Source organism: Pan troglodytes, chromosome 17, assembly GCF_028858775.2.
Source record: "Pan troglodytes isolate AG18354 chromosome 17, NHGRI_mPanTro3-v2.0_pri, whole genome shotgun sequence".
NCBI lineage: Eukaryota > Metazoa > Chordata > Mammalia > Primates > Hominidae > Pan > Pan troglodytes.
The window spans coordinates 63,437,080-63,451,409 of NC_072415.2; the positions used below are offsets into that span (position 1 = coordinate 63,437,080).

General features: G+C 35.9%; 1 protein-coding gene across 19 annotated transcripts in view; it reads left to right on the forward strand.

Moving 5' to 3' along the window:
- Positions 1-14,330, forward strand: part of DCC (DCC netrin 1 receptor) — a 1,196,048-nt gene that overhangs the window by 1,038,185 nt on the left and 143,533 nt on the right. For all 19 annotated transcript variants that reach the window (XM_512137.8, XM_063795721.1, XM_063795722.1 and 16 more), the window contains exon 16: positions 8,858-8,953. In XM_512137.8, coding sequence (XP_512137.2) covers positions 8,858-8,953 — 96 coding nt within the window. The remainder of the gene's footprint in view (positions 1-8,857; positions 8,954-14,330) is intronic.

Below are 14,330 nucleotides of genomic sequence, written 5' to 3' on the forward strand. Positions count from 1 at the left end.
AAGGAATTTATTTCTCACAATTCTAGAGGCTGAGAAGTCCAAGGACAAGGAGCTGCTGCATCTGGTGAGGGACTTCTTGCTACATTATCCCATGGTGGAAGGCAGAAGGACAAGAAAAGATGCATTTGAGAGAGAGAGAGAGAGAGAGAGAGAGGAAGAAGGCCAAACTCATCCTTTTCAACAGGAACCCACTCCTGCAATAACTATTCCACTCATACAATAGCAGCATTAATCCATTCATGAGGCCAGAGCCCTTGTGACCAATAACCTCTTACATGTCCCACCTCACAACACTCTTGCACTGGTGATTAAATTTCCAACACATGAACCTTGAGGGACACATTCAAATAAACCATAGCAATCACCTACCTATAAAAAGAGGACACTCATCTATTCAATAAATATTTATGGAGTCCTTACTGTATGTCACACTGGATTAAGGTGAGAAATAAATGAAGTAAGGGATGGGAGGTAGTTAAAAGGCCTAATTAGGCATCCAACAAATGTTACTATTAGGAAAAAGAGAATGAGGAGGAGTTGCTGTTATTATTGTCTTCAAGTTTGATTCTAATATGCATGACGCATCCACAATGAACTGTGCCCTTGCATTTGCTTGTTTCACTCTTTTCCCTCAGCCATTGTTCATCAAAAGATTCAGCAAAACTGCCACCTTCACAGAGAATGCTCTCTGATTCCAGAAGGCTTTGCTCTGGTTTATTTATTTATTTTAATTAATTAATTTATTTTTTTAAGATGGGGTCTGGCTCTGTTGCTGGAGTGCAGTGGCGCAATCTCAGCTCACTGCAACCTCTGCGTCCTGGGTTCAAGTGATTCTTGTGCCTCAGCCTTCACAGTAGCTGGGATTACAGGCACGTGCCTCCTTACCCAGCTAATTTTTCTATTTTTATTAGAAGCAGGGTTTATGCCTGTTGGTCGGGCTGGTCTCGAACTCCTGGCCTCAGGTTATCCACCTGCCTCAGCCTCCCAAAGTGTTGGAATTACAGGTGTGAGCCCGACCCTGATTTTCTTTTAAACCTCCAACACAATTTTTTTATTAAAAGGTTCATTAGGGAAAATAATGGTTTTTGTTTTTTAATCTTTATGTACTCTAGAGAGCTTATAAAATACATAATATATCTTACAGAAGATGTTCAATGGCAATTGTTGAGTGTCCCTTTGAATGAACAAATGGAAGGATGAAGATTGAATGTGAATATGCAAGTGAGAGAGGAAAATATTATAAAATATCTTTGGATTCATTTTTTCACACACCTACTGGTATCAGTATGTGCAGTTTAGGATCAGGAAATCTGAGTTCCATGATCAAATTGATTAGGGACTTGCTATTCAACCTTCAGTAAATAATTTAGCCTTTCTGTGTCTCATACATTCAGCAATTCAACAAATATTTGTTAAGCACCTTCTATCTGCCCAGCACTGAAACATTTCTCACTAAGCATGTTTTTACCTGATTTTCTTCCCGGTAATACACTTTAGTAGAAGATTGAAAATGTACCCTAATTTTTCTTCCTTGGAGTCAAATACTTTCTCACACTGAGTAGGTGAGTAGCTGGTATCTGCAAGACTGATAAATGAGAAAACATGTTATAAACTGACCATTCTTTGGACAGTATTTCTAGAAAAGAAAAAAAGAAAAATCTTTATCAGGATGCCATTAGATTAGCTATTAATTACGTTTATAAAGGAGTATATGTAATGAAGTAGAATTGAATGCATTATACAAATTGCATCTTTCTCAAATATGTGTTGCTCATCCTTTTAAGAGACCAATGCAATCATCCATATTGTCTCTCCACCCACTACATTTAATTAAACAGTTTGGGTACAGTGGGATCAAAGGTGTTCAGTAACATTTACCATCTGACAGCAATCCCATGGCCTATATTCTGTGAATGTGGAAGCCCTGGTTCATTGCAATGAGCAGGTATCTGCGTTAGCAAAGCAGCTACCACTCTACTTTTCTCTAAATTGACTTGTTGGCAGTGCTAACAGAGAGGGCAAAAGATGCAGGAACATGCAGAGTGGGCCCCGACAAGAACTTGGCATGGATGAGGCCAGTGAGTGAAGTATATAATCTGTAATGAATAAAGGACTCTGGGCTGTCAATCTAGCACATGCCACTGGCATTTAATTCACACAAAATATTAATTAAAAATAATGATGTTCTCCCCAGCTTTTGTCGCCAAGTACAGCGTCTTGGTCTAGCCCTGAAGAGCTGTCTACAGGTTTCTTGATTCATTCCCCCAGCCCCAGAGAAAGACATTCATCTCTTACCTTCAGGGAAGCCTCAAAAAAAGCTCTTAGAATAATGGGTCTCTCACCTACCAAGTCTCAGGGGAAGGAGAACCCAGGCTTTTCCTGATTACCCATTTCTTGTCTTTTTCAATCTCTGTGATCAACAAATGTGCATTTATTTTCTCCTTTCCTGGCCACAGAGAATATACTGGCCAGGAGCCATCTATTTTGGATGCTCAACGAGTTACTAAATATTTCTTCAGTTTCCTTTATCCCAAACTGAGGTGTTCTACAAGAAAGGTTGGCCAAACAATAATGAAAATCTGATCAATAATTTCACATCTGCTAAATAACCCAGAATATTCTTGATTTAAAAGAATTCCCGTGGACTTCCAAATTATTATTTGGAAATTTATTTTCCAATTATTTCAGTATGATTAAATCACAGTAAATTCAAAGAAGAAAATACTGCTGAGCTTTATTTTGCAGAGGCAACTGATAAATTTTTAAGTCTATATATTTGCAACATTTTAGCAAGTACAAAAAAATACACTTACTGTCATGATTGTCACTAAGTGTATTCCTGCACAATGGGGTCTGGCCATAATTAATGATTAATTCATTTGGAATCATCATGATAATATTAAATGTGTTTAACTCATTTGATGCTTCTGTAGAGGGAGCAATTCTAGGCAATTCTTTTGTGATTTACTGGTTTTAAAGTTTAAGAGCTCTGAGCATGTGCAGGAAAATAGTTCCACATTGCTCTCTAGTGGTACAGTGGTAAATTACACCCTTCTTACATACTGGGAGAAAACCCTCATTCTCTCTTGCTCCCAATTCACACTTAAAGCATCTTTCCTCTTCCATATACATTCAAACAAAATACCTCCATCACAATATAAAAGGATATCAAAGCACTATAGCCCACTTGTTAACTAATAAATGTACAATATTTTATTGTTTTTTGTTCTGGAAGATCAATTATTGGATCAAACTTTGTCAGGGCCGGAACAAAATCCTATTGTTTCCTCAGTAGGTCCAGAATGCAGTTTGGCAAGAGCACAATACAGAGGCTAGACTCCCCAAAAGATGTTTATGAGCAGTTAAAGTGTGAAAAGCATAAAAGAAAGCTCCTGGAAAAGGCAGTCAAAGGGGTTGTGGAGTCTTCCCAAGCCTTTATTACTTAGGTAGTTCTGCATTACTTTAGAAAAGTCATTGACCTTACCTGAGCCTCAAGTTACTAACTGACAATAGGAAAACATTGAGCCAAAACATCTTCAGGACTCCTAGCTCTATGGGATATTCTTATACCAGTTACAAGTCCATTGCAAGTGTGTTTACTTTTTACGGGGCTAAGCTATTACCACTTTTTGTTTAAGTGTAAGTTTGATCTTCTCTAAGATGTGCACGGCATAGTAGGGATTGGTGAAATACAGTGATTAGTATAATTCATTAATCCAACAGATAGTAAATTATAAAGCTCTCGACTCAGCATACTCTATACCATGGCTAAAGATCAAGTGAAAGAAGCTGTCATTACTCAGATAACTCGAGATTTGGTAGGTATCAATATTAGCAAGAGTCTGTTTTGGAATGACAGTTACCTTAAATTTATGGGGGTTAGGGGATGAAGAAATGATGACTGCTACTCAAGAGGATCCATGTAACAGCTAGATGACATGTTGTCTTTCAGATTAAGTTAAAAATTCAAACCAATACAATGAGAATCTTGTATTCTCAGTACCAAGTAAGGTATTTTTAATTTTTTTCTTTTTTAAAAGAGAAATAATATGCACCCTGAAAGACTGAAAGGTAATAATCCAGTAATGTTACAGAAGCTTTTACAGAGTGCATTTTCTATGGAGCTATAAATTAAGCATCTGGGTGGTGGGAACAGAAAAATGAAGACATGGATTTAGTGTCTCATGGACTATGCTGACTATCCATAAGCTACAGCTGTTAACCCTGATTAGGAAGTCAAAGGCTTCCTATTAAGTAGAACATTCTTTGAATCCTAATCCAAATTGGACCTGTGAATATAAAACAATCACTTCAAATCTCCTAGCATAAACACCTGTTTCATTCTTTTATATTTACCCCCCACCACCACCACCACCTTACCACATCATATAAAGTTTCTAGTTTGTTGTTGCTCTAAAGGTTGACGGCTTGACTATGGAAGACCAGACTTCAGTATCTATTTTTCCAGGATTATATGTATATTGGCATGTAGTTGGGTACGTAGGAATCTGTCCAAGGTTATAGACTAATGACCACAGGCTTGGAATCAGTCCAGAGAGAGAGTTTTTCCAGGACAGGAAATTTATTGTATTTATTGTATTTTCCAGGAGAGGAATTTCTTGTATTTATTTAAATTATCTGCCAACACTGAAAAATTTGATAGTTTCTCATAAAAATCTGGATTTCCAGATAATCTGACAAAACTGGGACTACCTTCCATACACTAATATTATCTTGGACCTGAATAGTGGCTCCACTCTTTAGATCAATCATATACTTTCCAAGATCCTCTCTGACCTAGTGGCTCTCATACACTGTAGCCAAATCTAACCGTTTTTCTTTTCTCTCTCTCTCTGATTAAAAACAACACACACACACACACACACACACACACATACACATGCACACACACACCTACCTCCTAAGCACTTGAGTTTGGAATTTCTGATCACTTTTTCACTCTTTTGATAAATACTTAGATAGATGCAAATACGGAGATGTATTCAAATTCCAAATGGAATTTGAACTGCAAAAAGGCAATTTTAAATGGCTCAAGCCTAATAAAAATGTTTACATTTTTGGTGCATAGATGATTCATATATTTGAAATCAGACGTAGTCCATCCTGCAATAACTCAAAAGAATATATTTCCCAGTGGAAAAAAAAAGTGTACTTTTTGATCTACCTAATTGTATTTTCACCATTTTTTCACTGAAATGTTTTCTTCCTCCTATAGTGCTTGTTAGTCCTACCCTTATTCACAAGCCCTAGTTCAAAGTTGATATATTCCAAAAGTCTTCTTTGATGACCTAAATCCTCACTAATTTTTCAGACCTCTAAATGTATAGCATTCATAAGCTATATCACATACTTTATTGTTTAATTTTACATAGTCTTTCATTGTTTTCTCTGCCCAGAATTATATTAGTAACCTGACAGAAATTCATCTTCTCCAAGTACTTGGATCTCAAAGCGCATTTAACACTTGTTGATTGATTACTTTCTTATTAGGAAAATAGCTTGACAACATATATTTTCAAAAAAGAAATATTCCCTTTTGGAGGGAAAGCAATTCACTGAATAGAAGCCCTTTGACTACATTAGATATAATCTTATTTTATTCTTCTTGCTGTATTATAGCTCTTGAATCCATGTGGTTTAGAGTGTCAATATCTTTAACATTAATACTTAGGTCACATACAAATTTTATGAAGAAAACTCAATCAGATCAATTTTTATAGATGTCTATCAGAGATAAACACACTCATTTTTAAGGCTTTTTTATTTTGATATAAAACCCAGATACAGAAAACCACATGCAACGAATGTGTAATTTAATGAAGTATTATAAATTGAAGTTCACCATGTTTCCTTGCTCTGTTTTCTGCAATCTGTCATTTAGGTCCAGAGGCTAGATCAGACTAAGTAGGTTTGATCCCTTTGGCAAAACTCTGGAGAGTAGTCTGTTCTTTCATCAGGAAGCACATACTGTCTCGTCTCTATTTTATCTTAGCAATTATTAATGCTTAATGCTTAGATCCATTCATTAATGGGGGCTGTAAAACAGCAATATTTTAATTTTACTGTTTGGTTTTTATTTGTTAGCTAGAATTATGTTCTGATTTCACAACCTCAGAAATGACCAACTGTTATTCTTTAAAATACCTTTATCAAATTATGCATTTATGTATATTTGATGAGTTTCCATACATCACAGCATTTATGCTTTTCTGTTTGCAGATTATCCTTATCTCTGGTCTGAGGGAGTCTCTTCAAATTGACTACTGAACCCATTTGACATGATTTTATTAGTTGCTTCCGTTCTATCTAGTATGTCAAAATATTTCAGGTTCATTTGGCATGTTTTCTACTTTAAGAATCAACCAGTTCTGCGAGAAGCTGCTTCTTTTTAATAGGAATTAATTTTCCCCCAAACTGCAGTCTGTGTATTAGGGATGGTTATTGCTACCGAGTCCAGTTTTCCAGACATTTTTTAGCAGACAGAGCTGGAAGAGAGAAAAAGTACAATTCTGAGTTCAAACTTATTTTTCCAATTCAATTTTAGGAACACAGACTTTATTTAACCTTTTCTGTATTACATCTCTAGGTCTTTTCATCTACACCAAGAATCTGGTTCTCAGGGACAGAGGGGATGATAGAATATCTCATGTTTACGCATTTGCTTTATTCCATATTACATTAGTCTCAAAATAATAAAAGTGTCAACATCAATAATAATTATTGAAATATTTATCTTTGCATATACTGTCATTAGTCTTTAATTTTGTTTTATGATTGTACCATATCTATAATATCAAAACATTTAGCCATTACAAAATAAAATATCTTTCCTTTAACTTAGTCTTAGTTTATTAAATTTTTATTCACCAGTTAGCTATTAAATCAGTATCTCTTCTGGTCATTGTATATGCCTAAAGCTCATTTACTAGTAGTTCTGGGGATCAGGGAACAATATTCCTGAATACTTGCAAGTGGATAAGTTTGTACCCTTTATGTTTAATTTTTGTTGACTATAAAACTTTGAATTACATTTTCTTATGTTGAGTATCTAAAGTTACTCTAATTTCTTCTGCCGTAAAATGTTATATAAAGCCTGATAATCTAATTTTTTTTTCTAAGTCATATATTATTTTTGTCTGGATGCCTAAAACATTATTTTAAATCAGCAGATTTTTTATTTAGTGATTCTGTTTTTATTCTCCTTTGGATTTTCCTCATCAAGGACTCCTATTATCTGTACGTTAGATCTTCCTTCTCTAACTTCAATATTTATCACTTTCTCCTGAATCCTTTTTCAGTCTTCTTAATTTCTTTTGTTATGTTTTTGCTTTTGACTTGTATTCATCTAGTTACCGTTCATGTCTAAAATTTTTTAATTTACATATATCTATTTCTTGAGTTATGCCACCTCATTTCTGAGTTTTCTGATTTATGTTACTTTTTCATATCTGGCATTTTCTTAATGTAGTTTAGTTCATTTTGAAATCATAAATTGCAGTTTTGATCTATTTTTCTTGGGTGTTTTCTTCTACTTTTTATCCATTTTCTGTACTTTTCTATAGGAATGATATTCTCCTATTTTATTTTTTCTTGTGCTAATTTTGTAAAGAAGTTTACCTCGATATTTTTTTTTTCTTTTTTTTGAGGCAGAGTCTCGCTGTGTCGCGCAGGATGGAGTGCAATGGCGCTATCTCGGCTCACTGCAAGCTCCGCCTCCTGGGTTCACGCCATTCTCCTGCCTCAGCTTCCCGAGTAGCTGGGACTCAGGCACCCGCCACAGTGCCCGGCTAATTTTTTTCTTTCTTTTTTTTTTTTTTTTTTTTTTTTTTTTTGTATTTTTAGTAGAGACGGGGTTTCACCGTGTTAGCCAGGATGCTCAATACATTTTTATTGCTTACATTTATGTAATTTGTTTTTTCTGTTCTTTCAGAAATTCAGAGAGCTCTTCTCAATACATAGAGCTCCCTGTCCTGTTCTTTTCAATAGACACGGTTCAGCAAACTACAGGTTACAAGTAGAATCTGGAGCAGGTCTTGTTCTTGTATGGACCCCTGAATTATAAGTGGTTCTTACATTTTTGAAGTGTTGTAAGCAAATAAACAGAGATAAAAATTGACAGAAACAATGTGACATTCAAAGCTAAAGTATTTACTCTCCGGGCCTACGAAAGCTTGCCAGCTCCGGATACAGACTAAAAACTATGGCAGCTTGCTTTCTGAATTTTCATGGTTCTTCTTCTCCCCTACTTTTAACTGGACTTTCTCTCCCCTTCATCAATATTGTTTCAATCTTGGTTATATCTTACATCAGTTCACAGGAGGTTGTCCCCAGTTTGGGCCCAGTGCTAGAGAGGAGACTTTGCAGGTCAGTTTTGAGTGTTTAAGTTTGTTGTTCTGGAACTGATCTGCTGTGCTTTCCAGCATTAGCTGATACCTATTTTAGAATTATCCTGTTTTTAGGTTTGATGCTTCCCTTTCATGTTTCTTAGACAGATGCAGACAACAAACAGATGATGAGGCTGTCGGTTGTTTATTCACACCCACTTGTATATTAGGGTTCGAGGGCACACATCATCACATAGGTTTGCAGCAAGCGGATAAATGCTTTCGGTTTTCTACCTAGTAGTTCAGTATGTTTTCATATGGGGATTGAGGAAGATCAAAAAACCCTACTGCTACCACCCACTGCCACTTTCCTTTCTGAATCCAACTCACTCATTCTTAAACAATTTACCAAGTAGATTATATGAAATTTGTTTGGAGGAAAATGTTTGCCCTGAGTATTTTGATACATTAAATATATCAACACGTTCATATTGTTTCTGTTTTTTCTCCAGAGTCAAGTTCCCATTACGTAATCTCCCTAAAAGCTTTTAACAATGCCGGAGAAGGAGTTCCTCTTTATGAAAGTGCCACCACCAGGTCTATAACAGGTAAGTGAAATTGTTAATCTTCCTCTGACAAAGTAGTATTTGATTTATGGTGAAAAAAGAAAAACTAAAATAAAATACAAAGAAACAAAAATGAATATATCCTATCATTATCCTCGGATAATCCTCAGAGAATAATTATCCTCTGAGTCTGATAAGTACATATGTATACTTGCACACATATGCATGCATTTTTTTTATTTCTTTGGTTGTCGAAATTAGGAGGAATTCAGTTTATAAATTTGCACATGGACTTAGAGAATATAGATCTCTCAATCTGTTCCTTCCCAATAGCATCATGATTTTGGTGCCCTGATACCATGCTTCCATCTCCTGAGCAGTTTGTCTCAAATCAATGCCATCTTTGTCCCTGCATAAAGGTTGCCAAATGCCTAAATAGACACTTGCTTCTCCACACAGGGTCTTTCAAACTAAGATGACAAGGAAGAGCTGGCCTTCTGGGGTGGTTTGCATTAGGCTGAGTGACATATGTGGTATCTTCCTGAGCTGGGCCTCCAGGTCACCCCAGCAGTACCCAGGGCCTCAGGACCTTAAAGGGATAGCTGATTTAAGGCCTTGTCACCCTTAGGAATTTTTCTGTTAGTTGGACTGTAAAGGCAGTACATAAGGGTGAAAGGCTCAAGATACTGAGAAAGAAATGGGTAAGATGGTGAGATCCAAACTATTTATGGAGGTTATTTGTTAGCATGTGTAGGCTTAGTCCAAAATACAATAAGCAACACATTTGTACGGCTATTCAGAGTCCCTGGAAAGTCACTTGACTACTTCCCCAAACCCCTGCCACAGACTTATGTCTGAAATCTCCAAGTAAAACCCAAGTTCCCTCTCTAATTAATACATTGAATCTGCCCCCTCACACCCTTCGGACGTCGTTTAACTTGTCAGATATTGTCCCCTTAACGAAAACAGAGGATCTGAGATAGCAAGCGTCGGAGAACGTGAGATGTTACTGATGTTTGAAATTTGGATGAGTTGGAAGAAATGGTTATAAAATAAATAGTGGAATCCCGTGGCTTCTACTCCTGCCCAAATTTATGTGAACTTAGTGCAGTTTGTTTGCCAAATGTACAAGCTTCATTCATAGACTATCTTAAGAATACAGTTGTTCTTTGAATTCATAATTGTTATGTCATGGTCTTTAGAAAATACTGTCACTATATTGATTTTAGTAGTATTATTTAAGGCAAAGTTGCTATTGTAGTCTCTTTGAATCTTTGACCATTGTTTCCAGGTCTACAATCTGTCTAAAGTAGAATGCAAAATTTTGGGCAGATGTCAATATGTTTATTTATCTGTGGAGACAGTATATATCATTCATTGTATAATCAAAGGGGTTCATGACTTCTCTAAAAGAGTAAATAATTACCCCAGAGAATATTTACTATCAAACGTGTTATCTCCAAATATAGAAAGATGAGAAAACTTGAGGTTCGGGTTACAAACTAAGAGCTAACAGATGGGTGTCTGGGATTTTAACTTTATTCTCTTGCTCTGCTAGCAACAAGATTCTTTGTGAGCAAACAGGCCACTTTGGCTGCACCATTGTGTCTCATAATTTTCCTTTAGTGACCATCTCTGTCCTGCCTATGGTAAAAGATCCCCAGTAGCCGCTCATTGCCATGGTGACTTGGCACTTGTGATCAGGCCATGCAAAATGATACTACAGTCAGTCTTTTCAAGCTCTTATTCTCTTACCAAAGCTAATGGCCCCAAGGAAGGACCACTGAGGTGGCAAATAAAAATCACTTTTCAATCAGAAACTGGAAAAGGTGAAAGAATTCAAATAAGCTGAAAGTAAGTTGTTCAGAAAGAACCATTGGAGTCATTATCAGCTTCATTCTTCTTAGCATTTGTTGCATTAATTCTAGCATATGACATTCCCAAAGTGGTTTCAAAAACACCAGTGATCCAGGCAATTTTTATTTTCTGATGACTCAGATCCTAAAGGAACTGAGAATTGAAATAATACTAAAAGTTGGAATTTGTATGAGGAATTTTCTTATTGGAGAAAAGCCAGTTAAGGGGTTCGAGAAGAATGAGTGATTCCAGCCCTTTTCAAAAAGGAAAGAAAACACTTTTTCTGGAAGTGGCAGAATTATTTTATTTTGCTTCCACATGTCATGGAGAACAAAGAACAAATAAATGAAATCAAAGGTTAAGGAAACTCCATTAATAAAAGTGTCAGTGCCACGTAGAAGGCATCCTCTATCTCTAAGCTTCTGCAAAGGCATACCACGGACAGTCTCGAACAACGGCCCGTGTAAAGTAACTACAAAATATATCACAGGTAATAAAACCTCAATTTAGAATAAGCATCAGGCTATAGAGTTTTCTGCACACATGTGCTCACAGATGTTGGTGAGCTCTGGAGCCTCATCCCATACTGGGAATATCAGCATTAGAGCTGCTGAAAGTCTCACGTGGCCACATGCATTAAGAGTCTCATTTTTGCTGTAAAGCCCTTTATTTCTTGTTGTCTTAAGGACAAGATATCTTGAGCCTGGAGAAGGAAAGAAGATGAAAATAAGAAGACTAATAAAACACGCTGTTTAATTGATTTATTCTCAACTGCTTTATCAATGTTAAAATGAAGTACAATCCACATGTAAAATTGCGTCATTATTTTTAAAGTTCATTTTTTTTGAGATAGGGTCTCATTCTGTTGCCCAAGCTGGAGTGCAGTGGTGCAGTCATGGCTCACTGTAGACTTGACCTCTTAGGCTCAAGTGATCCTCCCACCTAAGTCTCTTGGGTAGCTGGGACTACAGGTGTGCCCCACTATACCTGGTATTTTTTGTTTGTTTGTTTGAGATGGAGTCTTGCTATGTTGCCCAGGCTGGTCTTGAACTCTTAGCCTCAAACAATCCTTCTGCCTCAGCCTTCCAAAATGCTGGGTTTACAGGTGTGAGTCACCACACCCATCTAAAGTTCATTTTGAATGTTAGTGTAATGACTCAACATTCATGGGCACTTACAAAAACACCTGTTAGGAATTGAACGGATTTCTTTCTCAGCAAAAGTTTGGAGGCTATATTTTGTCTTTTACTAAACTTTTTTTTCAATTCTCTTGAATGTAACCACTCAGAGTCAGCGTATAAATCACCCAGTGGTAGGAAGAGAAAAAAAAAAAAGTTCTGTAGCAACAAAAGAATGTGTTAAATTCAATTATTCAAATATTAATAGTTTCTGACCTGAGAGAAAAAGACAATTAATATATGCAATATGTATTAATAGCTGTGCTTGCTGTGCACGATAACGCTCTGCTTTGCTGGAAATACTCTATATCTGCATCAGACACTAGGTTTTTATAGCAATTTAACACTTGAAATTGCCTAGTGCTACACAGGAAGTGAATTTTTTGTTATTCTAATTTATTTAAACTTAACTAGTTCATATAACTAGTGGTCATTGTACTAGCACAGCTCTGGAGGAAGTGTCAAGAAGGATGACAAGCCACACCTGAAAAAATATTATTCCATAAAATGGGAAAGAAAAAACTTGGCCAAGGATAGAAATTTCTGGACTGTGTAAGTCCATCAAGAAATACCACCCAACACCCTTGCTTGAAATTTCAGAGACGCATTCTGGAACTGACTCCAAGAAACTCAGTAAGAATGGTCATGAATAGTATACCCATTTAAGATCAGAAATAGCAGGATTGACTATTTCCATTTCTTGAAGAAGAATCACCCTATTTCAAAACGTTATGTATGGCACCTGTGAAAAAACTATACAGTTAATGTATGTTTACCAATAAAACTGGATCAAGAAAACAGTAAAATAGGTCAAAAGAGGAGTTTGTAAATTAGAAAACTTCCCATATGTGTATCACGTTCTTCTTGTAAAGCCAGCTAAAAATAGAAACAAGTAGAACAAAGTAGCACCTGCTTTAATTTGGCAAAAATGTCTTCCACTGCTACACAAACTGATGAATGATTGGAATCCTTGTGGAGACTGCAACGTCTTCTCTTTCCCCTTCATCGTTTTATAAATCTATTTGAGTTTAAAGAATCCCTTAATAAAAAGAGACATCAAAGAAAATACAGAAAGCCTGGGCTCTGTCATTAAATTTTAAACACAACTCTCTTTCTCTTTCTCTCTCTCTCTCCTTTTTTTTTGTTTTTGTTTTCAGTTTTATATTTTGCTCCAAAGACCACAAACTAGTAAACTACTAAATAATTCATTGTAAAACAGAGTGATGAATAGGGCATAGGCATTTGAAATGCAGTGGACAAAGTGAAGTAATCATCAAAACCAGCCAGCAGTCACTCCACTTTAAACTAGGCTGTTGAAAAAAATAAACCCTGTATTATGCTGCTGTAGACACCCAACATATTAGTAGGTCTCATCTCCCCAAATGTTATCATATGCCCAGCCTGAGAGTCATATTATCACATATTATTTTTCTTAGAATATGCACTACATAATATAAAGATTTTTTAAGTGTAAATGTCTTAAGTACAAAGTCAAATGCTCAAAGTTAGGCTGTTACTGTGGCCACAAAATCAGCTTCTCTTATTCTGATATCACAGCATAAACATGATTACAAGGTGTTTTGGAGAATTTTGTAAAAACACACACATCATTTTGCAGATTCCCATTATATTATGGATCAAAGCATGTATATACCTCAGTGCAAATCTCATAAGTCTGTAGGTAGTTAATCCTGTCTTGCCATCCAATAATATAAAATTGTAGGAATGTGTAATATGGGAACTCCTACCAAGACTAAAAACTTAGCTAATTACTCTGTGAGAATGTGGGTAAAATCACACTTCTACATTTTCGAGGGTTTCAGTCTAAGAAAGCCTGACAAACCAGGTGCTGTCTGAAACTTAATTATCAAATATATAATTGATCCATGGGATCATGTGTACCTGGTCACTCTGGTTTTGTGCAATCACAGCCACACACAGGTTGCTGTGGATGTCAGGGTACTTTGTTCTTTATTATTTGTTTGTTTCTTGCCCAGGAAATGTGTTTGCATATGTAAGCTAAGCAACAATGAAAACAGAGAAACCCTATTAAGTTAGAGAAGGAGGAGGAAATAAACAAAAAATTAGGTATTAGATAAGCAATTAGCTTTTTGTAGGCAGAAATAAACTGGAACCCCCATTTTTATCTTATTATTTTAAATTATATAGTAATAAAACTGATCGATCCTGTAACTAGATCTTTTAAGAAGCAATGTGCAACATTTAAAAAATGGTCTTTAAAATATATAAGCTGAAGTGATAGTCAAATTGATAAAACCACTCTAAGAGAATGAGTAAATTATAGAAAATATTCAATTACTTTTTTGCAATATAGCAATACTGTTTCTAATGTGTTTTCCGATTGAATTAATTACATTTTTTTT